This window comes from Lissotriton vulgaris, chromosome 9, assembly GCF_964263255.1.
Source record: "Lissotriton vulgaris chromosome 9, aLisVul1.2, whole genome shotgun sequence".
Classification (NCBI taxonomy): Eukaryota; Metazoa; Chordata; class Amphibia; order Caudata; family Salamandridae; genus Lissotriton; species Lissotriton vulgaris.
Window position 1 is genome coordinate 62,055,478 of NC_141697.1, and position 24,213 is coordinate 62,079,690.

General features: G+C 49.0%; 1 protein-coding gene across 1 annotated transcript in view; it reads right to left on the minus strand.

The window, feature by feature from the left end:
- FMN1 (formin 1) overlaps positions 1–22,708 on the minus strand; it is a 307,196-nt gene extending 284,488 nt beyond the window's left edge. The window contains exon 1 of the mRNA XM_086937030.1: positions 20,030–22,708. Within this exon, the coding sequence (XP_086793156.1) occupies positions 20,030–22,366 (2,337 nt within the window). The 5' untranslated portion in view covers positions 22,367–22,708. The remainder of the gene's footprint in view (positions 1–20,029) is intronic.
- Between the last annotated feature and the right edge of the window lie 1,505 nt (positions 22,709–24,213).

Sequence of the window (24,213 nt, forward strand, 5' to 3'; positions counted from 1 at the left end):
GGGGTCATGTAGGAGAGTAGGGTCTGCAATCCTATGATCACCCAGATTTTTTGCTTTTGTTTCACTGGTTTACGACTTTCTCTGGCTGCGGGCCTGCCAATCAGACCCACAGCCTGGCTGTTCTCTTTCTAAATTACGAGATGTACCCTAGGTGCATTTACCAATTGGTACTGGGCCACCTTATCAGACCCTGTAACTCAGGGCATAGGTGTACCCAGGGCCGCCAGGGGCTGCAGCGTGTATTATGCCACCCCTGGCTGGCCTCCTAAATTTGACACAACTGGCTGCATGACAGCTGGGGCGAAGTCGTGTAGTCACCCTTTGCTTTAGATATAGTAGCCCTATATCTAACCCTCCAATGGACACCCGAGTTCCTATCAGTCACTCCTATGGCAGGCCTTGACAATCCTGAAGGCAGAGTGCATGGGCTCGTGTGAACTAAGCTCTGGCCCGAGCCGAGCCCGGTTGCAGCTTGCGGAATCAAGACCCAATGGCTGTTCCATGATAACGCGTACCATATCGGTAACTTCGGTGTCGCGTTATCAAGACATGTCGAGTAAGGTGTCATACGAATCGGGATGCTGCCCTCTCACCAACTCTGGCGACGAGGTTAGCATTCCGCCCTTCTAGAGGGACACGACATGTACGTAACTGTGAACCCCGGTTAAAGTTAACTAAAGCCTCAGCTCCACAAAATGGATGCTGCCACCACAGACACGAGTCTGACCTCCTGCTGCTGGGAGTCCTTCCAGCGAGGAGCACTTGGACAAAGGGTTTCCTGTCAAGGGCGGTGTTCGCACCGTCCCAGACAGGGTTTGTGTATTCTGGGTAGGTAGGGCTTTTGCGAGAAGGTGACTGCGGAGTGGCACCCCGGTGCTCACTACGCATCTGCCGGTTAGAACCAGTTCCAGGGGCGACAGCCCTGGCCTGGGGAAAGTCCGGCAGGGGAGAGGGGTGTAACTACCCCCCTTCCTGGTCCCACCCTTAGGGCAGGACCTAGTCATGTACCCACCCCTTTCTTTAGGATAAAGGCCGGAGCGGGGACCCTTCCAAATTAGATCATCTTTGAATCAAGAATACTTTCTACGAAAGGACTTCAAGACTCTTCTCAAGATTTCTCCCTTGTGGCTAAGGAGTAGTCACCCTGCATCAGCGGGCACCATCTAAGAACTCTGCGGTTTGCTGTAAGTCCTTCCTCAAGGAATCCGACGGCCCAGCTCGACGAGAACCGGCTTCCCTGGCACCTCTGACCTCTACCCACGTCATCAGCTCAGCTGTGATCTGTGGGTGCGACGAGACCTCGAGGGACCGGCCATCATCAGAACCTGCACGCTCTTAAAAACCAGCACGACCATCGAGGTAACTCTCTGGTGAGTGCTCTGGGGTCCATGAAGCCCCGACCCTGAGCCGCTCCAGCACCGAAGTGCAGTCTCCCAGCATCTTCACGATCTGCGTGGGGCCCTTCTGCTCGCTGCTCAGCACGTGTCTGGTCACTAGCCGCTGGCTTGTGTCCTTCTGCGACGACATCCGAAAATCAACACTGCCGGTCTGGTTGCTCCAGACTGGCCCTTGCTTCCATCTTTTCGAGAAGCACCCCGGACCCTCCTGGTCCACTCAAGACGCCGACAGCGACATCCGTCGTGGGACAGCTCGCACCTCCACCGTGGTCGCCGACAACGCCTCCTGGTCCGTGAGACTGCAGAGCCTAGCGTCGCCCACTCACCTGGTCGAGGTGACGGCCAACCGGTGCCTTCCTGGTACCCTCTGACTACTGGCTAGTAGTACGAACTTGGTCCCCTCTGCTTTCAGGTTTCATCAATCTCCGATCCAGGCTTGGATCTCTACGAACTATTCATCACTGGTCGCCGGCCAGCAACTCCTTTTCTTCCGGCTCCTGGCTCGTCAGCGAAGACCCCGACGCCTGTAAGACTTGCAGCCGCAGCCCTCGTGGCTAGGTAACTCGGCATTTCGGTGCCTGCATAGCCTCCTTACTCTAGGGTCCCGAGTCCCTCGCTTCCGACTTGCCTTAACCTTTCCGTGTCCCCGGACACTTGTTTTAAACTGTGCACTTGAAGTATTTGCTAAAGAGATTTGGTTTGTGCTTAGTACCCTGTCCTCATAAAGAGTACAGGGCTGTTGTGATTCTTAATAAATATACTGTTTATTTTCATAACACTTGTGTGGTGTCCTTTCACTGGGTGTTCAAGGGGTACATGTGTGGTAAACAGCTGGCTTAACGCGCCCTCTCGAGTCTTTAGCCTTAGACTGCTCGTATCCACGCTACTAGGATAGCTGGTCTATAGGTTGACTTACAACCAAACACCATAAGGGTCGTTGGAACGATACATAGCGGTCGCTAGAATAGCGAACGTTGCATATCGGGCCAACTTCTCACACAGTGGATCCCCTGCTTCTGCCTATTATTTAAATTTGTAGAGCGCTACTGTTACCGAAAGGTGTCCTGGGGCTAATAACCATCTTCCTGCAATGTGAGAGAGGGATCCGGGGTAGGGAGAGGAGAAAAGAGAGGGATGGATGGAAGGGGTGAGAGGAAAGGGGCATGGGTAAACTGCTTAACTCTGCACAAGACCGCCAGGGTTTGAAGGGACCCTTGCTGCTCCCGGCCATGGCAGGTGAGCTTCTAATGTGACCGCTCGTATTCCTGTGGAGTGGGAGGCTCTTCACAAAGGTTGACTAGACATCTTTCTGATGTTAATTGCTGTATTTTGGTTATAAACTGGTACTGATGGGGTGAAATCTTTCCTCCGTGTTACTGTGTTTAAAAAATGTTAAAATATTAAAGCAATGCTATCCCAAAATACGCAGCATCACAGAACATTATTAAAATTTTCTACTCACACAATTTAGTCAAGCCTGTCGCATAATTTGGTCCTCACCTGCCTCATAATTCCAGTAGACCTGCCTAGAGGTTTAGAAACTTTTGTCAGGAGGGGGTCCTTACGCCTGTAAATGTTGACAGGGGGATCTCGGCATCCAAAAGTTTGAAGACCTCTGCTGTAAAGTGTGTTGGGAGGGAGTGGACATGTCGTTCCAAAATTTTGGAAAACGGAGGAGGAGCCTAGCGACGAACGAAGATGGCCGCATAAGCTCTCGGCTCCGTCGACCTCCTCCTGCTGCTTGAATATCCTGCTACAAATCCTGCTTTTTCGCCTAGCCCCCGTGTGGGTGACCTGTTGCTGATACTGGTGGTGTGGTCCTGGGAAACTTACGACCCGGATTGCCGGAGTTACATCGAGTGGAAGTTCTTGGCCTAATGCTGACCGAGAGCCGGGACCTCGAGTACTGACCCTGCCGGGTTGCAGTGCAACAACGGCGGCCGGGGGACCCAGACACTGTCCGGTCGATAGGAGTGGAGAGCAACCTGCCCCTGGATTGGTGGAGAGCCTGCGGTTCTACCCGCATTGAGGAGGTGTAATGATCCTGTGAGGTCTGAGTGGTTGGGGGTCCCCTTCTCGGCGTTCCCTTCCTGCCGGGGTGGGGCCCCCGTCCGAGAGGCCTTATCGCTGCTGTTTCGTGTGCCTCCTGCCCCCGCCTGCCCTCATCGCACTTCGGTCCCTGGGGGAATCGGGTGACCCGAAGGGCGCACTGATGTCTGGAGTTGATTTCGCGGCGGTGCGGGGTGAAGAAGAGACATTATTGCGAACCGTGATGGCCGCTATTAAGGGTCTGTACTCCTACATGGTTGCTCTTCCACATAAGTCTATTGCGGATGACACCGAAACTGCCCGATCGCATAATGACTCTGATCTGTCTGGTCCCCCTAAGCGAGCCGTTTCTCCCACTTTGATCCCGGAATCTACGACTCGAGGCCCATCTAGTGTCGAAGCATGGATAGCAATGTCTGTACCGCAGTGTGCGGCTGAATCTGCCGTCATGGTGTATCACGCGTCCACGTTGACGAGTCCGCCTGTGGTCGTGTTCACAAGCTCGTCCCCCAATGACTTTATTGAAACTGTGACCCGACGGAAACAGCGGGCATCTATTGATCGTGTGAGCTGTGCAGTGTGTTGGAGTATGGGACGGACGGGATCTGGTTGCACCGTGGTGGGTGTCATGGCGGCTGAGGATTGTGGTGGACTGTGGACATCTGTTGGACTCACCACACAGATTCGGGGCCTGGCTGGACTTTTGATTTATCCTGTAAATAGGCGGGTGCGGTGTGCGGAACTCATGGTGAACACTCGTAGAGGTCAAGGGTGAGACTGAAGTTCGACTCCGATGCCAGGGATTCGTGAGGGACCCGGGATCCGCCATTTTCTTGTATTGGGGGCGGGGCGGTGTAGGACGTCTTTCCTGGGTTCTACCGAATCTACTTTGCTTTGTGGCTGATTGTTTAATGACCAGGACTGTACGTCGCAGTAGGGGGGTAGTGTGACCGGGGATGCGTGATTCTCCGCCTCCCTCAACTTTTCTTTTCTTTCTTTTTCTGTGTTTCCTTCCTTCATAAATCTCTTTTCTACTATATTTCGGGTTTTTGGTCGCTGGGCGATAGGCACGCTGCTAGGGGGGTAGGCCGTAGCCATCTGCAGGGGTGCAGGGTGGGGTATTTTTGTTTTTCCGTTCTTAGTTTCTATGGCCTTTTTCTCTTTTTAGTTTAACTGGACTTTCCTTTTTTCTCTCTCTCCCTGGGTTGGGGGACAGGGTATCTGGTTACTGTTTGGGCTTTTTGGGAGGTGCTGGGACTATGGCCGCTCAGCCTCTCCTGTAATTGGATTAATCGGGTGGGGTATTAGTCGGAAGTCTTCAGTAATGTATGCTTGCTTATATTGCTTGCTTCAAAATGTGGTCGTCTCTACAGTTGGACATGCTTCCCTGCCCACCCGGTGATTGTATCTACTTTAGATCCCGTAGCCGGCCCCCTCCTGTTCTCTTTTCTCTCTCTTCTTCTCGTTAACATATGGAACTGTATTACGTATTTACCGTGTATGTCCTGTTTTATTTTTAAAAATTGACCTCTCTTATCCTGAGCTGCTCTCCTGGGTGTGCCGTAACAGTATGATGCTCTAATTTTGCTGCCATGCCTCCGGGATGTTTGGCTGAATAGCTGTGTGCACCCTTTTCTAAATAAAGGTCTTCCAAAAATTAAAAAAAAAAAAAAAAAATTGAAAACACTGATAGGAGAGAGATGGGTCTGTAGTTGGATAAAACTTCAGTATCAGCCATAGGTTTTTTTAATAGGGGAGTTACCATTGCATGTTTCCAGAGGGTCGGAACAATGGACTGTGTGAAGGATGTATTAAGTATATCGAGGATCACCTGCAAATGAGAAAATTCCATTTGTTTCAGGATTTTGATGGGGACTGGATCCATAGGAGATCCTGATTTCACATTGTTAAGAATGGTTTTAAGCTCATCCATTGTAATGGGGGGCCAGCAATTTAAAATACACGTAGGGGCAAGCTACTATAGTTGGCATCTCTCACTCCTGCACCTGAAGTGAGACCTATGTAGCAGATGTGCAACGCTAAAACACAAGCAAAGCACTGCACTGTATTCCATTTCAATAAATCAACTTGGACTACCCAATGTCATAGCAACAAAGACACTATTTGACAATCAGTTTGAGCAGTGCTAATACCGAGATAAGTCGCGGAACTAAAACACAGCTCTAAAAACAAGACCTGATGGGCAATTGAGATCTGCAAACCATTAAAGAAAATTGAAATCACTGTGAATATTAAGATCTCCTCTAAAGGAGAATTCAGGTACTGCTGGAGCAGGGAACTGGCCCATTGGGCACATATCAGATGGAGATGGCGTGGGTTATTTAATTTTCAATGATTCGAAGACGCGGATATGGAGGATAAAGAGAATAATATGTTGCAGAAAGAAACTTTTTTTTTTTTTTTTAATCAGACAATGATGTACATATCCGTTAGGAAAACACAGTTGGAGATAGAGGGTCAAAGCAGCTCTCAGTTGGAAAAGTCTGGATTGGAATGATTTGACCAATGGCTGTGTTTAAAACGGTATCGAGGGATTACTTTCTATATGTTCATTGCAATACCCAAGATATACACTGAATGTAGCAGAGAGCCAGAGAAGTCTCCAATACTGTTAGAACATTGCATCAATTAAGGACCTGTTCTACATCACAAAGGGAGAACCACAAAGACAAGTATGTTGGAGCAGAAGACCTGTACCAGCCATCATTCAACAACAGGGACGCGTGATGATCTACTAGTAGCATGGTCGCCTGATTCGTTCCGTTAATATTAAGGGGCATTATTCAGTGCATTAGCGAATGACTGACTTTGACTGCCTGCAAAGCAGCCGAAGCGCATGCTATACTTCTGAAAGCCATGTCTATTCTGGTATCTAATTATACAAAGACTAGTGAAATTTAATTTGCTTCCATCAAGCTACCGATGCTATTTGATGCCACTGATGTTATAATACCTATAAACTGTTAGGGCTTGAACATAGTGAAACCGCTTAATGGTTTAACCTAACATATATTAATTTCAGGTGATTGGCTCGCTTTCCATTGGATGTAGAAACAGGGCACCAAGATGTAAGGCGAGTGTCAAATGAACCAATTTACAACCTTCTTGTCATCCAACTTCTGCGTCCAGGTGCCTGGGAATGCAGAGCTTTGCACCTAGTGAAGGATAGTGATCACTCCTAAAGATGCAAAGGGCCAAGGCGGTCTCTTGTCAACTTGTCACTCCCTAGTACCACCTTGTATCAAATGCAGGAGGCCAGGTATATCTCAAATTTTAAGACCATATCATCTTCCCAACATCTCTTTGCTCTTGTCACAGAGGGACTGAACATATTAGCTACAATCACTTTACGGCCACCATACACCTCACTCCTTGCCTGCTACAATGATGAATATTGAAGAGTGAATTATATATATAGCTCTCACTATTATTGATACTCCAATCCTATATGCTGTTCTACCTGTTTCAAGCACACATCCCCTACCTCAGACACCCCAGCGCTCAAAAGTCAGACTCCACTCACTCACTTTCCTAATCAGGAATGAAAGCCTTGATTTTCAACCAATGTAGGAAAAGGCTGATACGCGATGCATGCACCCAACAGGTCTATGCATGCTCACTCTAGCTTGCAACTAATTCTGACTGAGCAACAACGATGCAAGACCACACTAGCAGATGAGGAGTTTACACATTCCCACAAGCAATACAAGGATAAAACTCACTCAGTCCAGACCAGAAGACAGGAGAAAATGCTGGATGCTATACGCTTCAGAAAAGGGGGTGGTGATGAACAGAGTGTCTGAATTAAGCAGACCACTCTTACCCAGTCCAAAGATCAGGGCTTGATCCATCACCGTTATTTAGCTCACTGCACCATTCCAGCTCAGAACCTGGCTATATGCAAATTAGTCTGTCCCTAGCCCAGTGCATCATGGGAACAGGGCAGACCAAACTACCAAGCCAATTCTTCACCAGAAAGGAGACAAGCTTCCGGCGACCGGTTTCTAGCATTTCAGCCGTCGGCGGCCTGGCTTGCTTGAATCCTGATGGTGCAGTGAGCAAGGGACTCATGTTTGAGTATACCCTGCCACACCTATAGTGGCCAAAAACGATTCAGAAAAGGGGGTGGTGATGAACAGAGTGTCTGAATTAAGCAGACCACTCTTACCAGAAACCGGTCCCCGGAAGCTTGTTTCCTTCCCAGTATAAGAATTGGCTTGGTAGTCTGGTCTGCCCTGTTCCCATGATGCACTGGGCCAGGGACAGACTAATTTGCATGTAGCCTGGTTCTGAGCTGGGATGGTGCAGTGAGCTAAAAAACGGTGATGGATCAAGCCCTGATCTTTGGATTGGGTAAGAGTGGTCTGCTTAATTCAGAGACTCGGTTCATCACCACCCCCTTTTCTGGATGCTATATGCGGCATAGCTCCAACAACCATTCTTAAATGTGAAAATGTGCGCATGGGATTATATAGTCAAAATGCGGCCCGCAATTTGCAAAAAAGAAAGACCGCCAAGTGGGGCACGCCAACATGGCGAGAGATCTCCAGTGCCAAACTGTTTATTAAAGCAACATCTCGATAGGCAAAAGAAGGCAACAGCAGGACTCAAAATCCCGCATTAGATGCTATCCATTGCCATTCACTAAACTCACTTTGAATGACCTCCCACTCATTAAAAACACAACGGATCAGAGATCCATCTGAGGAGGTAAAGGGAGGCAGCTGAGAGGTAAAGCGATAGAAAATATCTAAGCTACTAAAGAGAGGCCAGTAAGCCTTTCACGAGAACTCTATACCTTGCCTTTTACAGAGGAACCTCGACCCAGCGGCGTCACAATACCACAACCTCCAGCACCCGAGGAGACCAGAGGAAGAGACAAAATTGTCCTCAGTTACTGTACAATGTTTTCAGGAACGCCGTCCAGGAACGTCCTGCCTGAATCCACATCAGAAAAAAATATACTGGTTTCCAAGGACAACATCAAATGCACATGGAAACATCACTGATGCCTCAAATCTTCTCAACAGTAACTCCTTTCACATGGACATGAGTACAAAGCCAAGACTCAGGCTAAATGATGCTGGCGTAATTTGCATTTGGGAATTTTCGTGTTATGCTTGTTATGCAAAGCCCCTGAAATTGTGTGATTATGCCACATCATTTAATTATGCTTCTGTTTGCGGCACAATTATAGCACGAACGCAATCGACTGCTGTTTCATCAATTGTGGCTTTAGTGCCCTTTTTCACAGCAAAATGCATCCTCGCATCTAAAATTGGCACAAGGACGCCTTTCACACTAAAATATATAGATCCAAATTACAGATTTGGAATTCATGTAATTAAGCTTAATTTCTAGCAAATTCCCAGAAATTTCCCATAATTACACGAAAAGAAATGAATCAAATTCTTCACAAGCCCATAAGTACCCTCTTTCTTTCAAGAGTCAACATTCGGGACAGAAAAACAGGAGTGTGATGATCCTCAGGTGCACCACTTTCAGTTGAACGGCTGGTCACAGAACTCTAACTCTCCACTCCAGCAATATCAAGGGTGACCTTAACTAAGCCACCCACTTCTGTGTTTGGTCGTTTACTCTGGAAAGCAATCAGTATAAGGACCGCAGTATCTGACCAAGTTGTTTTCCAAACAACAGCCTCGCCGCCACTTTTGACCACTCAGGTGGTTTCCCATAAACCAACAGCCTCGCCGCCACTTTTGAACATTCAGGTTGTTTTCTTAACAACAGCCTCGCCGCCACTTTTGACCACTCAGGTTGTTTCCCAAACCAAACAGCTTCGCCGCCACTTTGACCACTCCAGTTGTTTTCCAAACCCAACAGCCTCGCCGCCACTTTTGACCACTCAGGTGGTTTCCCATAAACCAACAGCCTCGCCGCCACTTTTGAACATTCAGGTTGTTTTCTTAACAACAGCCTCGCCGCCACTTTTGACCACTCAGGTTGTTTCCCAAACCAAACAGCTTCGCCGCCACTTTTGACCACTCCAGTTGTTTTCCAAACCCAACAGCCTCGCCGCCACTTCTGACCACTCAGGTTGTTTCCCAAACCCAACAGCCTTGCCGCCACTTCTGACCACTCAGGTTGTTTCCCAAACCAAACAGCTTCGCCGCCACTTTTGACCACTCCAGTAGTTTCCCAAACATCACTACAGAACGGTTCGATGAGGCAGCTACCAGGACCCGGAGAAAGGACCCTCTCTGTATGTATGGTTCAGGCATCCTATCCGCGCACAAATTTTCAAGATTCCCTTAGCATTCGCTATAAAGGGGGTAAGGTCCTGGACAGTGGAAATGTTTGCAGTCAAGCACAACTCCATCTACCCTAGTTAAGCTCTACATCTGGCACTACGTCTGCGAGGCCCTCCAATGTCCCTTCTACTGCTTTCACTGCCGCTGCTATGTCCATGTGTGTTTTTGGGACAGGTCTGACCCCAGTGCATTAACTGAGCTCATAAGAACCTTTACTCCAGGAGTCTGTGTCACCTCTTTGGCTCTACGCTCTCGCCCCTTCCTGGGGGTGCCACTGCTTTGCTAACAGAAATCCTCTTTCTGCTTCCTATGGTCAGCATGGCCATTGCCACTGAATAGACAACCAATGAGTCACTATAACATGCCCTAGGGGGCACACAACTTGGCAGCAACAAAGATTGGTATTCACTCTGGATCAGTCACCCGTGACTTTGCTCTATTGAGGTCCGGATAGGGCTGGGCACCTGCCAGCCTCCAGTGTCAGAAGCTGACCACGCCTTGTGATCTTAGGCGTATGCCCGCGCCAAGCATCAGGTCCTTACCTGCCTCCACCATCCATGGGTGCCCTGCGGCACCATCTTGGGTATCACCAGCCCGCGGAGAAGCCACGGAGAGAAAGATTCAGGCCCTCCGTGCCCTACGTTTGGATTCGTAGATCTCAGCACCACCAAAGCTCCTAGTGAAACTCACAGGTGTCGTGGCACAGAGCTGCCGCCAGCTCTCCGGATGGAGTCTGCACAACCAGCAGAAAGGCACCCCCCAGCCGCTGCCGGGTCACCCTCAGCAGACTCCAGAGACCCCGGGAGCCGTTCTCAGAAGTGCACAGGAAACGCAGTCCTCATGGGCTGCAGGCAGAGATCCGCCCTGCCAGCGAGGCATCTCCACACACCGCGGCCGGTCCTCCAGCAGGGAAGCCGAGGCGAGGGCCTCTGCCAAGCAGGAGCAAGGGGGGTGGCTGCCAAGGGCTGAAGGAAGACCATTAGCTTAAGCTAACCTCCTTTCTTTCATCTGTTCTTTTATATTTTATAGGTCTTGTTTTTCCTACTTGAGCGGTTTTATATTTGAAGTTAGCAGCGTCATGAATTGTTATTACAAGTTGTTAACTGAAATAAAGATTTCCCCTTTGTCTCATGAGCTTACCGCCTTTTGCGTTTCACAGCAGACCCCCTCACCTCCCCCCAAAGGGGCATTAATACACCCCAAACGTGCTTTAAGAACAGAAAACGGTGCCCCTTAGTGCGGCGCTGCCGTTATCCCATGGAAAAGCCTCTGTGCAAATCCGTGTTCTCACGCAGGTGCTTGCCTCCTTACATACTCTGAAGCCCCCGCCCCCTAGGGCCGTGAGGGTCTGACATGGGTTTTGGGGTTTGTGATGCAGGAGTCCCCTCGAAAGGCGTTTCTAGTGAGGGTGGAGGGCAGCATGTCGGGTGTATTATAATTGCATTTATATAGCGCGTACTACCCCTGATGAGGCGTCAAAGAGCTTATTCGAAGAGTAGCACGCTACTCCGGAACCCAAAAGGTGTGTGTTCTATTTAAATCATGACGGCAAAGACAAGTCGATAAGATTTAGATAGAAGACAAGTCAGAACATGTATCCCAATGGACCGAACACTACATTAAGACTGGAAGGATTTTCTTAAGTCCTCTAGCCAGTAAGATCAAAGCAGGTCAAGGGGGTCTGTTAAAATACAAGAGACTTTCAAGGAATGTTGAACAATAAAGGACACGCCACGCCCTCTTGCGTCACGCCATCGTAACATGGACAACAGGCACCACACCCACGGAGTGCGCCTTCACAGGGTCTGTGGACTCACTTCTTTAGAAGGGGAGGCTGTGGAGTTTTTAGATCACACACAATGCATGTTTCCTCTCCAGTCAATGAAAGTTTTATCCCTACATCATCTCACGCCATCAGATGACCGAGAGATGGAATTATCAACACAATAAGTATTTGCTGTTTTAGCCCATCTATCCAAAGCAATTTAGAATTGAAAAAAACATGTACAATGGTCATTAACCATTCATTTCCTTACCCTTGGAAGGGTGCGAGGGCACAGAGGTCACTGCCACAACATGAACTGGTGACCTGCAACTCTTGCACAGATGTTGGCACCAAGCAGTGGGCTCCTTGGGTTATTCTAACCATTGAAATGAGATTATATATGTAACAGCAAATGGATGGAAATATGTATTTATTTTGTATTTTTATAAAGTGCAGCTCCAACAAGAGGGTGTCAGCCCGCTGGGCAGAGAACAGCCAGAGAGACGTATAAGGAAGGAGGAAAGGCCAGAGTTTTATCTGAGACAATAACCTGGGAGGATCAAAAGGATGGAAAGATTAGAATGAGAAGACAGCTGAGGGAGAGAAGGGAGTCAGGGAAGAGGAGATAAGATGGAGTAAGTGTGGAGGGATTAAAAAGAATGGATGGGGATTCTGAATGGTTAAGCGGCTTGATAAAAGTAACAGAAGAGGGCTACAGAAGATAAGGTTTGGAGAGAACATGAGAGGAAAAGGACAGAAGAGCTGCTTGCCAAAATAAACTAAAAAAAGATGGGAATTCGGTTTTTCTGGGAGAGAGGTCGGACCACAATGCATCTCAGCTTTTCAGGCATAGAGCTGGTCTTTGACCATGTACGACACTCCGCTGCCTTTTGGCTAGGTCCGCACTATAGAAATGTCGTATACATACATACACAGAGGTACACAGAGGGACTTAGTTGCTGCTCTAGGATGCTTGGAATTGGTGATCTGGTACCAACAGTGTCACATGGGGACCATTTCATGAGCCTTCATCACATTTAGGCTCTTTAAGACGAGCTCACCATCTGACCCGGGTCCAAGCAATGCGCTGAGCGGGTACATAGCTGGTGAGCATGGAGTGGGCTGTGCACTCCTGGGGGCTGGTGAAGACTGCTCCACACACGTCTACCGGAAAAGTGGGCAAAAGGCCTAATGCCAGCACGTACATGCGCGATATAAAGAGCAACTATGACATATTGACCGGTTATACGGGACACATTAAGAAGTGAATGTTGCCCGGGAATGAGTGTGTTCTTACTACACAACTCGTGAGAGAAACTGTCTCTTCCGTCTCTCTTAAAAATTACTTTCAGCCCACAATCAATGTAGCACACTCGTCCCCTGCTAACTTTAAAATTCTTGATATAAAAAAAACAATAAGACATTTGTGTAACACAAAATGTGCTGTTAGTGTGGCATTACAGCAGTTACGCTTCTTATATTCTTTCAAAGTATAATGCTATTTTCTCAAATGAATTAATCTTGCTGTGTAATTTTCTAGTTGATGAATTTGTATGTTATAACCCGTTTAAGTTTTCTAAAAGTTTTTTAAAGCTGTTTTGAAGGTAAAATGCATAATTTTAATATACTTATACAATCAAACGCTGTATAAGCAGTCCGCAACATATCGTCATTTTGCAATCTTTGAAAGAGTTTTCAAAATGTTAGCTAAATTCACTAACAATAATTTTATCTTGTATTTGTTGATCTCAGTTGAGGTCTGAATCAAATCCAAAAAAAAGAATCCTTCTAACTTCTCACTTTCTATTCACATCCCTATGGCAGAACATGACCGAGCTCATGGAACAAGAGGTGACCTTGCTTTTGTTCAACGGAGTCCTGATCCAGATTTTGCCAGCCTCTTATCCCAACTTTCAGCCGCTAGTTGTTGCGTGACGTGTACCTTGTGTCCCACGGGTGCACTTGTAACTTTTTTCCACAGACTTTCTTGAGCACCTTTGAGACCACTGTTCATGGCCAAGATTTATGGATGTGGTTCTGGGCCACTGTTTCAATGGTGAGGATGGGAGTTCTAAGTCTGCCCCCTTCCTCATGCCCTTCTGGGTCTCTAGGCTCATTACCACCTTCGTAATGTTCGGTCTGATCATGGAGCAGGTGGGCAATCGGACAGAGGAGCCGACTGTCTCCGTGCACTAGATCGCGGATGATAATCGGGTATACATGCGGTTTCCGACAATTAAAGATCTTCACAGTACCTTCTTAGGATGCAGGCAGACGGACGTGTATTGCTCCAGCAAGCTACTGCTTATTGGCTGCTAATCACAAGGTAAGCTACCAGTGCATCTACAAATGTTGCCAGTTTCCTGAGCCTGATTGCGTGGGAGAAGTCACTGGAGGTTCCATTTCAATCTTCAATTAAGCTTGAAGCTTCACGTACAACCGCAGAGCCAAGAAGATCAACGCAATAGGATCTGACATACAAGAGATGCGAAGGGAAACCTCTACACAGTTTGTGAATATCCCTAAAATCTCTCATGGATTCGGCCAACATTGGGCACTTCAACAAGTCACTGCAGCGTTTTCCATTTTTTGCCCATACCCCACCCAGGTTTTGTACCGCTCAAAGTTGTGTCTAGAAGTCAAGTTCATTGCTAGTTTTACTGACCGACTTGAACGCTGTGCTCAAAGATCTACCACTGACCACTCTAGTGCAGACCTTGCTGCAGCTCAGGTGGCCACGGGCACCTTCTAGATCACATGCACCCTACTCTCAGGCGGACATCTGCACTGGGCTCCCCAGGCACATCCAAGTCAAGGGTGCTGGTCTGACGTGCAAGACCCATGTCTCATCCGTGTCCTGGTGTACGGTTTGGTTTCTAAACGTAATATCTGGTGGCTTTCTGATCAGAGGAGATGAGCACAATTGCACCTTGAGGTTACAGAAATGTTACTGTCTCTAGTATGTTCCTTCGGGGCAGGGCAGTCCGTATGTGGAACAAACTTTTTAGGAACAGTTCATAACGGCAAGTCATCTTTTTCTACCTTCGCCGCAAATGTTGGAAATATTTCAAATTTCCTGAAGAGGTTTGCAATCTTGAATATGACCTGCAGATATTCCTTATCTGCTTAACTTTCCAGGGAGAGAAAGCATGCCAAAACATCAGTAGGGAAAGAGGAATGGCTGGAGCTATAGAAATGGAGTCGCGGCGGCAGATATTAAAATATACAGGAACACAGCAGGAACCGACTCAATATTCATTTTTTTACCCCCTCAGCTTTACTGCTAATTGAATGAAGCACTTTGCATCTGTACTTTGAGTATTTGCAGAGAAGGCGCTTTTGCCCAACTCACTCAGTCATGGAATGGAAGCTTTCTCTTATCAAATGTGTTTTGGCGCCTCGGAATTGGGATAAAGCGCTATAAAAAAGCAATCACAATACAATAACTGAATGAAGCAACCACGTCACAATCAGAACACAGAACGATCCGTGATGAAACGGAGGAGGTTCTCGCCTCACTCCTGGTCTGCTTGCGTGATAGGCCGATGGATCCAGGTCATCCCGTTGAACATGCGCACCGGAACATTTTTCTGTGATATGTATTTGTACAATATCAGAGCTGGGGACACAGACCATGGCCCCCAACATATGATGGAGTGCATTGTTGCCACGCCTCGAGAGCAAGCCTAAAGCCACTGTTTTTTATTCCATCTGGAACAGCTGATGAGCTGGAACCCCGCGCATACACAGTGTGAATAGCCGTCTAGGGGCACAAAACAAGGCGAATCGCCACGCAGCGTCCCTGGAAATCCGCATTTTCATTTCCAGGGTTTTTCTGCACTATGCTCAGGGGCTGGGGAGTTCAGATTTTTCCTCCCACCAGTGAGACGTCATTGTATAATTTAAAAGTGATGTTCAAGGACCGGGACCTAGCTGCTCCATTTGTTAGTCCAAGAGACAGAGTAACAAGGCAGGGCAGAGTCAAGCCGGGTGATTGTCAATGGCAGCGTTGGCTGAAGTCCAGTGCGCATGCTGAGTTGGGCAGGTCTCGGACGGTGGCCAACTCGGCATGCGCAATTCAGGCCTCAAATCCGCACTCTGTTTGGGAGCCAAAGGCAGCAGGCACAGCCCCGCCCCCCACTCGCCTCGGTCTCCTTTGGAGCGCTGGGCTCACCGGCCCCAGCCAATACTTACAGTGCTCTCATGTAGCTTTAAGTATAAAAAGCATGAGAGCAAAGCCTGGGTTGGTTCTGGGCAGCCTGGCCAGTCCCTGCGGGCTAACTCTTCCAAGGCAGCGTGGGAACAAGAGGGTGAAATTAGTGGCTTCATTTAAAAGCCGCAGACAGTGATTGGTCATGTTTCTTTAAAGGTGATGCGATGTTCCACTCTGCACAGTGCCAGTGATGGCACTGTGCATGGGGCGGGTGGAATGGAGAGTAGCAGGCGCCTTACGTCAAAGGAAAGCACCCGCAACGTGCCCACATTACCCCTGCTCACAGCCGAACCCACAGTTCATTATATCACTGTACGATGGATTTTCACATAATTTTAGGAATTGACCATGTGACAGAGTAACCCTGGGTTACGTGGTCCAACATGACATCCAAACCACGCCCTACAATTGCAGCATTGGGACAACGCTACTCCGAGTTCCGCCCTGAGCAGGGGTGAAGTAGGCACATTGAGGGCACATCTTCTAAAGTCATAGGGGCTTATAGCATTGATCATTCCCGGATATGAGTTAACAGGAACCCTAAGACTTCGACATGGGGAGATTTTTGTTCCATCCTATTTCGCATGATGTAAGTATTACTTTTACCAGCAAAGTACCTAACACAACACAGAGCAAGGACACTGAATACCACAGTATTTAATAGTCAAGTGGGATGCCAATAGTTATTTTCCAACCATAAATGAGATAAGAGGAGATATAAGTCATTACTTATGGTTTTCATGGTGCATTACAAGTCTTTGTGCGTTAAGTGTGTGACTACAGGAGTTTGTTTCCCATTACGATTATGGTTAATAGCAATATCCCAATCAAGGTAAAGAGGCCGAGCACTCTTAAGTATTCACTTGGAGCGTCCATAAGTTCTTGTTCATAAATTTGCATAGCGTGTAAACCGAGTGTGTAGTGTCACCTCATTCACACAGGTGCCGGGTTACAAAGGGTTACCTTTTTATATGGATATCGACTGATGCAAGATGTTGACGTTCAGAATCTTTAAGATATGTCTCTACACCACAGGTGGAACTGTAACTTGCTGAGAAGATAGGCATTTCCTTCTCACATGCCTGGATAGTTACCCATGCACAAATAGTAATAGGGACCCCTTAGCGTGAGCCCTGAAGAATGCCAGAGACTTATAGGGCTAATAAAAAAATTACAAAGAGCAGAAACAGGTTGACAGAATATTAGAATGTCAAGGACATGGAGTACCTGGAAAAGATCCAATAACTACATATTGTAGGTGTTTTTAATCATATTTAAGGTACCACCAAATAGAGAATATCTTTGTGGTATACCTCAAGGCATTTTTAGAATAACTCGTTTGCTGTTTTTATCCATAAGATCAGGGTGCTCCAAAGTCAGTCCAGGAGGGCCGTATCCATGCCATATTTTTAAGATAACGACATTTATTTAAATGGGGGTATGCTAAAAATGTGACGTGGATCCGGCCCTCCAGGAATGACTTTGGAGAACCCTGCCTTAGATTAATATATCTTAAGGACTTCGTTAGCACTGTGGAGGTTAAGTCCGCCCTGGTAGCACCAGCTTACCAGGGTGGGATGAGGTGGTCTAGGATGAAGTATGCCACATTACGTGGGTGAGACCACCTCATCCAATATATTTTTATTGTTTGGCCACCTGGGCTTATAGATGTTGGGTATGGAGATTGAAGCCCCCACCCTGAAATAACTCCTCACCGTACTAGTTGTGTTTCTATGTTTGATTGGAGAATTTATGGCGAGTAATCCTCTTGCTCTCCCCTTGTGCTCGAAGCTACGGAAGTTGCTCAACTCAGGTGACAAACAATCTTCGCAAACACACCTGAGTTTCATGGAAGTGCTTTACAAGTTGGAGCATACGGTGTATATGCTCCAATTGTAAAGCGCTTCCATTGTTCAGCCAATCAGGGAGCAATACTGACTGCACCTTCGAAGGACCCTTTCGCTGCATGCACAGAGTTTTCAACGCTCAGGGCTGAAAGTGAGTTGCTACTAAGTGCAACGGAGAGTCAGAGCTACTGCAAAGGGACCATAGCGTAGGAAGTCACCGCACCCGTTTCAGGGATCTGTGCAACACCTGCAAGTCTCAGTCTTTTATCCTTCCAGTGTTGATTAAAGAACACCACTGGATTAGGTAAAAACAACACGCATCATACAAGTGTTTTTGAACTATATTGTTACAGATACATTTCTTTTACTAATGAACAGCTAAAACCATGGGGAAATGCAGTTTTCCAAGAACACCGTAGATTCTTAGAAGATATTTAAAGTGTAATGCGACAAGCTTCTGATCCCACTCCACTCCTGCAAGTACCCACCAAAGAATGGGCGATTTGGGATTTACTTGGGGAGAAAGGCTGCCTTTATGTCACACACACACCCCTTGAATGCACCGCAAACAATCCTCAAGAAGACCACAGAAGAGCACGGATCGGTCAAGAACAAGAGGGGACAGCTTCAATTTTCAACAGAAAAAGAAATTCAGATTTAGAGAACTGAAATGAGGATTAGAGGAGGGATAAATACAGCATGTGAAATATGTCAGCTTGTGGTCAAACCTGACATGCAGCACTGCTGCTCTGCGGTAGGGTGTGTGTGTTTGTTTTGGATAGTGAGTCACAGAAGGTGGTGCACGTGAACACAGCTAGACTAATGTTGGCAAACACCACAACCAGCTACAAGCTGCAGCAGTCACTAGAAACTCCCACAGACCTCCCACGTATCGATGCAAAGTAACAACCTACATAGAAAGACCACTTTAACAGGCTCCAAAATAGAGCACCGTGAAATGAGCACTGCTAACAGGAGCTGGATAAGCAGGACACACTGGGGCCCTTTGACACCAGGGGGAGTAATAGAGCATCATGCCATAGTAACCCTCGTGGCCCCGCCCGCGCCTTAGTTAAAACCACCAAGTCAATTCACCCAAGGCCACCTGAGGCCTGGTAGGAGCTTCACCGTCCAAGGCCACCTAAAGACTGCTAGGACTTCATCGCCTAAGGCCACCTGAGGACTGCTAGGAGCTTCACCGCCCAAGGCCACTTGAGGACTGCTAGGAGCTTCACCGCCCAAGGCCACTTGAGACTGCTAGGAGCTTCACTGCCCAAGGCCACCTAAAGACTGCTAGGAGCTTCACCGCCCAAGGCCCCCTAAAGACTGCTAGGAGCTTCACCGCCCAAGGCCCCCTAAAGACTGCTAGGAGCTTCACCACAGAAGGCTATAAGGACTGGTAGGAGCCTCACCGTCCGAGGTCACCTAAGGACTACTAGGAGCTTCAACGCCCAAGGCCACCTAAAGACTTCTAGGAGCTTCACCACAGAAGGCTACCTAAGGACTGCTAGGAGCTTCACGATCCAAGGCCACCTATGGACTGCTAGGAGCTTCATCACCCAAGGTCACCCAAGGACTGCTAGGAACCTCACCACCCAAGGACTGCTAGGAACCTCACCACCCAAAGCCGCCTAAGGACTGCTAGGAGCTTCACTGCCGGAGGTCACCCAAAGACTTCTAGGAGCTTCACTGCCCCAGATCACGTAAGAATTGCAAGAGCTTCAGCGCCCAAGGCCACCTAAAGGCTGCTAGGAGCTTCACCACCCGAGGTCACCTAAAGACTGCTAGGAGCTTCACCGCCTAAGGCCACCCAAGGGCTGCTAGGAGCTTCACCACCCGAGGTCACCTAAAGACTGCTAGGAGCTTCACCACCCGAGGTCACCTAAAGACTGCTAGGAGCTTCACCGCCTAAGGCCACCCAAGGGCTGCTAGGAGCTTCACCACCAAGGCCATTTAAGGACTGCTAGGAGCTTCACCGCCCAAAGCCACCAAAGATTGCTAAAAGCTTCATCGCCTAAGGCCACCTAGAGACTACTAGGAGCTTCATCACCGAAGGCGAGGATGTGGCCTAACGGCTAGGGCGGTCAACCTCAACTATGGGGATCCAGGTTCGAGTCTCGGCAAGGACATGCAACATCCTTTGATTCTGTACTAATCGCTTAATCTCCCCATGCCTAATAAAAATTAATGTGTCCTCATTTAATGCAACTAGTACTCATGTAAAGCGCTCCAATACCCGATACCTTCGGGTGAAGTTCACGCTATATAAAACTCTGGAGAGAAAAAAAAGGCCACCTAAGGACTACTAGGAGCTTCAATAATTGGCAACCATCTTGAGAACAATTCAAACCAGTGACTTTGAAAAAAAGCTTTGTACCCACGCCCCAAACCGCAGGACCCTCATTCCCACCCTTCGTTCTCAATCCCAGTCAAGGCCCTTGAAATATTAAAAAGGTTCAACATACAGATTTTGCATCGGCGGATGCCTGGTTATTCCCCCCTGACTTTGGCCTTTCAAACATGGCCAACAGGGACTCTTTCTCACTCCTCCGTTTGCGTTTCAGAGCTTCCAGCTCTTCTGGATCGACCGTGGACACCTTTTTGATGGGCCTGGTGAAAAAAGACTTAAACGCCTCCAGTGGAGTCTCAAGGGGGGTAGGTTTCACCTCTTCCGTTGGGGAAACAGCTGCGGCTGCCTCTGGTCGTCCGCCCATCTCCTCGGGGGTCTTCCCTCCTCCGGGCTCTTCTGAACCATCAGGCTCCTTCTCATCGGCCTTGGGGAGGTCAAAGTTCAGTAGGTTGGAGAGCTGGTCCAGGAACCGGGAGCTAGGCTTTGGTTCCACCGACCTCCGTTCCTCGCGCTTCTTGAAGAAGGTCTCTGGACTGGTTTTAGACTTCTGGACGGGCGACTTGAGCTTCAGCAAAGCCAGATCACTGTCTGGCGACTTGATCTTGGTCAGGGAATCCCTATCCTCTGAACCGGCTCCCTTTTTGTGCACACGGACCCCACTGAAGAAGGCAGGCAGCTGGAAGGGATTCTCGCCCTGCGACGGCGTGGGGGGCGAGGTACTCAAAAAACTGTTCGTAGAACGGGGAGAGCCTTCAAAGGTCAGTCTCTTAGTGGGGCTGCTTGAAGGCCCGTGGCCGTCGTTCAGGCTGTCCCAGGATCCAAGCTTCTCTTTAAGGCTATCCTGGGAGCCAAGGCTCTCGTTGAGAACTTCCCATGACCCAGACTTCTCGTTGAGGCCATCTCGAGAGCCCAACATGTCCTCAGAGCCGCATTTCTCATTGATATTGTCTAAGGAGCCTGCACTGAGGCTATCTGTAGAAGTAAGCTTTTCACTGAGGCTGTTCTGTGAGCCAAGCATCTCCTTGTGGTTATTAGAGGGAGGCATCGCTTCGAGTTTCTCGTTAAGGCCATCCTGAGAGGAAAGCCTATTCTTGGGGATGCTTGGGGAATTTGGATTTTCGAGCAGGCTGTCCTCAGACCCAACATCCTTATTCGAGTCGTCCTGAGGGTCTAGTATCTCACTGCGGAAGTCATCAGTGGGAAGCTTCTCGTCTGTTCTGCTCTGAGAAGCGAGACCCTCGCTCAGGTTGCCCTCATAGCCAAGCGTCTGCTTGTGAATGTCCCGAGAGCCACGCGTCTCATTGAGGTTATCCTCCAAGTCAAGGCGCTCCTTGAGGCTGTTGTGTGACTCAAGATTTTCACTGAGGCTGTTCTCAGATCCACATGGTACTTTGACGCTGTTCTGCGAACCTGAGATCTCCATAGCTTTGCCATCGGAGCCAAAGTTCTCCTGAGAGCCGCCTTCAGAGCCAAGGTCCTGGCCAGGGATGTTCTCAGAGCAGAGTTTCTCTTTGGAGCCTCCTTCAGTTTCCTCGCTCTGGCTGGGCAGGTCCTCTGCTCCTCGACATCCTTCTTGTCCGGGTACATCAGGTTGGTCCTCTTCAGAGGGGCCTTCAAGTGAAGCTTTTTTGTCTCCGTCAAGCAGCTGGTTGGCAAACTCTCCGCCCACGTTAGCCAATTGATGTTCTACTCTCTTGGTTTGGCTTTCTCCAGCTGGGGCTCCGTTCTCACCAGCATCATGGCCACCATCTTTGGAATAGCCACTGTGCCGGGGTACCCGAGATGCTCCAGGTCCACCGTTCTCCGGCTCTGAACTCTCACCCTCTGACTCGGTGTCGCTAGTCGTGTGCACCAGAGTTCCGTGAACAAGAGGAGCCTCCTGCTCAAAGTCCTCCACGCGGAGTCCAGATTCCGCCAAGCCTGCAGGAAGCCCACCCCCGAGGCCCACCTCAGGTTTTTCCAACTGGTCTCCTTGTATAAGTTCTACAGATCCTGCATCGCCATTGGTCAAGGGACCTGCTGGCGAGTACCTCGATGTGATCAGCAATCCATCAAGCCCGTCTCCAGGGTGCATGGGTAGATTATCGGCCAATGACGCTTCTGGCTTGCTGGCTGAAGACCCTCCCATTCCAGCTATTGGTTCTTTCCCCGGATATCCATTCTGCAACCCCCCTCCCTCATCATCTGGGTTGCCTCGAGTGTCCTCCGTCCTTTCTCCATTGGGTAACTGCCCGAGCCCCTCTTCCTGCCCCCTGGCATGGTCCTGGCTGCCCGGCTGGCTCTTCGTGCCAGTGTCCACTGCTCGGAATGCTTTAAGGATGGCATTCTCCTCTTTTGCTTTACTTTCCAATTTACTGTTCCGGGCAAAGAAGTTTTTCATGGAGAACTTTTCAAAGAAGGTCTGTGGGGGAGGGGGCTCCTTGCTGCCTGGGGGGTCACTGCTGGCCTCCATGTTGGCCAGGCAGCCACAAGGACTGAGCGCTTGGCACAGGTATCAGTGCTGGCAATATCTGTCCTTCAGACCTGCAATGTTCGGTCATGGAAAGGAGGGCGCCCCCTTCGCTTGCAGCATTTCGCCCCCTCCATGAGCACGCGTGGCAGAGGTTTAAATCACAGCATCGACTGCCTTGCCGCTTGCAAACCGGCGCCCACCCAGGGTCAAAATCAAAGCACAAACCCTGCAACAATCCCTCTGCAGTCAGTCTCTGGGGAGATGTGCACAAACTCAACGCCGAGCAAGCGGGCGCGCTGCGAAGTCCGACTCCCAGCCGCTCCGAGCAGTGCTCCACTTCCGTGTGTCAAATACCTACAAGCACACGAGCGCTCCCCGGGCCCTGCCCTTCCAAAACTTCCGGCCCGCGGACTGCCTTCCCAGGGCACCGCCTTCCTCCCACTCTTTGTAGGACCGGCCTCCACCGAGCTACACCCAGAAGGAAGTGATCCCGCAGCAGGGACTGCTCGGCCGGTCAGTGCAGCCGCTGCACCAATCGGAGTAACTTAAAGGTCACTTACTTGCTCGAATCCGGGCTCAGACGTTCATCCTTCGGGGGTCGACACCACCAGAGCCAGTGGGTTAGGTAGGGGGAACATCTTACCAGAGTACGAGACACACTGGCGGAGATAAAATACACTTAAAAAAATAAAAGGATAGAAAAAGCAAACAATCAATCAAAAAGGCTCCACTTAGCTGGAATCCGAGCGAAAGCGAATTCTTTCCAGGTGTGTGTTTTATAATCCGCTCGTCTCCTTTTGCTCCTTCTGAAGATTTGGACAAAAAAATACCAAGTCGCGAAAAACAGCCACGTAACTATGGAATAACACGAAAAAAAAGTAAAAAAGAGACAAAAAAAGTTGTTGCTTTGGCAACGCTGCAAGGACGCGGGGAGTTTTGGAAATGGGGCCGGGACTCGGAACTCCAAGGGCAGGAAGGGTCCGGGCTCTCGGGGGTTCCTCGGTCCGGTACAGCTCCTCGGGGCAGCCGACCGTGGGCCCTCGGCACCGGGGCTCCGTTCCTTCCCGTCTCCAAGGACTCGGCTTGGAAAGCGGACCGGCCTCCGAAGGGCACCGGCCGGTGTCGGGTTACCTGTCAGGTGCTGCTGCCGGCGTCCAGCCAGCACAGATCGCCGCCCGTCTAGAGTCCGCCGCAGAGGCTTGCTGGCAGCTGTGCATTCTGGGAATTGTAGTATTCACGTCATCTTCAGAAGGGGTGGATGTAAATGAAATTTCATGCATGCAAAATTGTTGTTGGGTAAAAGCTGCAAACTACATGCATGTGTTGGCACGGGCAAAGTGGAAAACTGACCTCGGCCCTCACCTTCCCGGGGGCTCCCTGGGAAAGGGAACTTTCTCTCGAGCTCTCTTCTGTGTGTTTTTGTATCTTAATCTTTGATGTCTAATTCAATATTGTTAGGCAACATTAGGACTTATATTAGAAGAAAATGGGCAGCAAAATTCAGGATTGTTCCAGACAGGGAACACAAAATAGTTCCTGCCCTGGGCCCCAGCATCCTGAAGAGGACACAAGATTGCACATGACAAGGGCCTAGCTTGCAATTATAAATTACTTGTCACAAGCAGTCGTGATCCCAGCTCCTGTGGCCTCTTTTACAGTCATCGAAGCACTTTCAAGCGGTATGTGAATTTTCCAACCTGATTATCAACCTCTGGTAAATGTTTGCACAGCCAAGAGCTTCGCCATGTCTCTTCCGGCTGGCAATGCTGACTTCGAGTGTTAAAGCTTGGTGGTCCCCAGTGAGGTAAGGGGGTCCCTGGCAGCTCAGCCAAACATGTGAGCAGTGT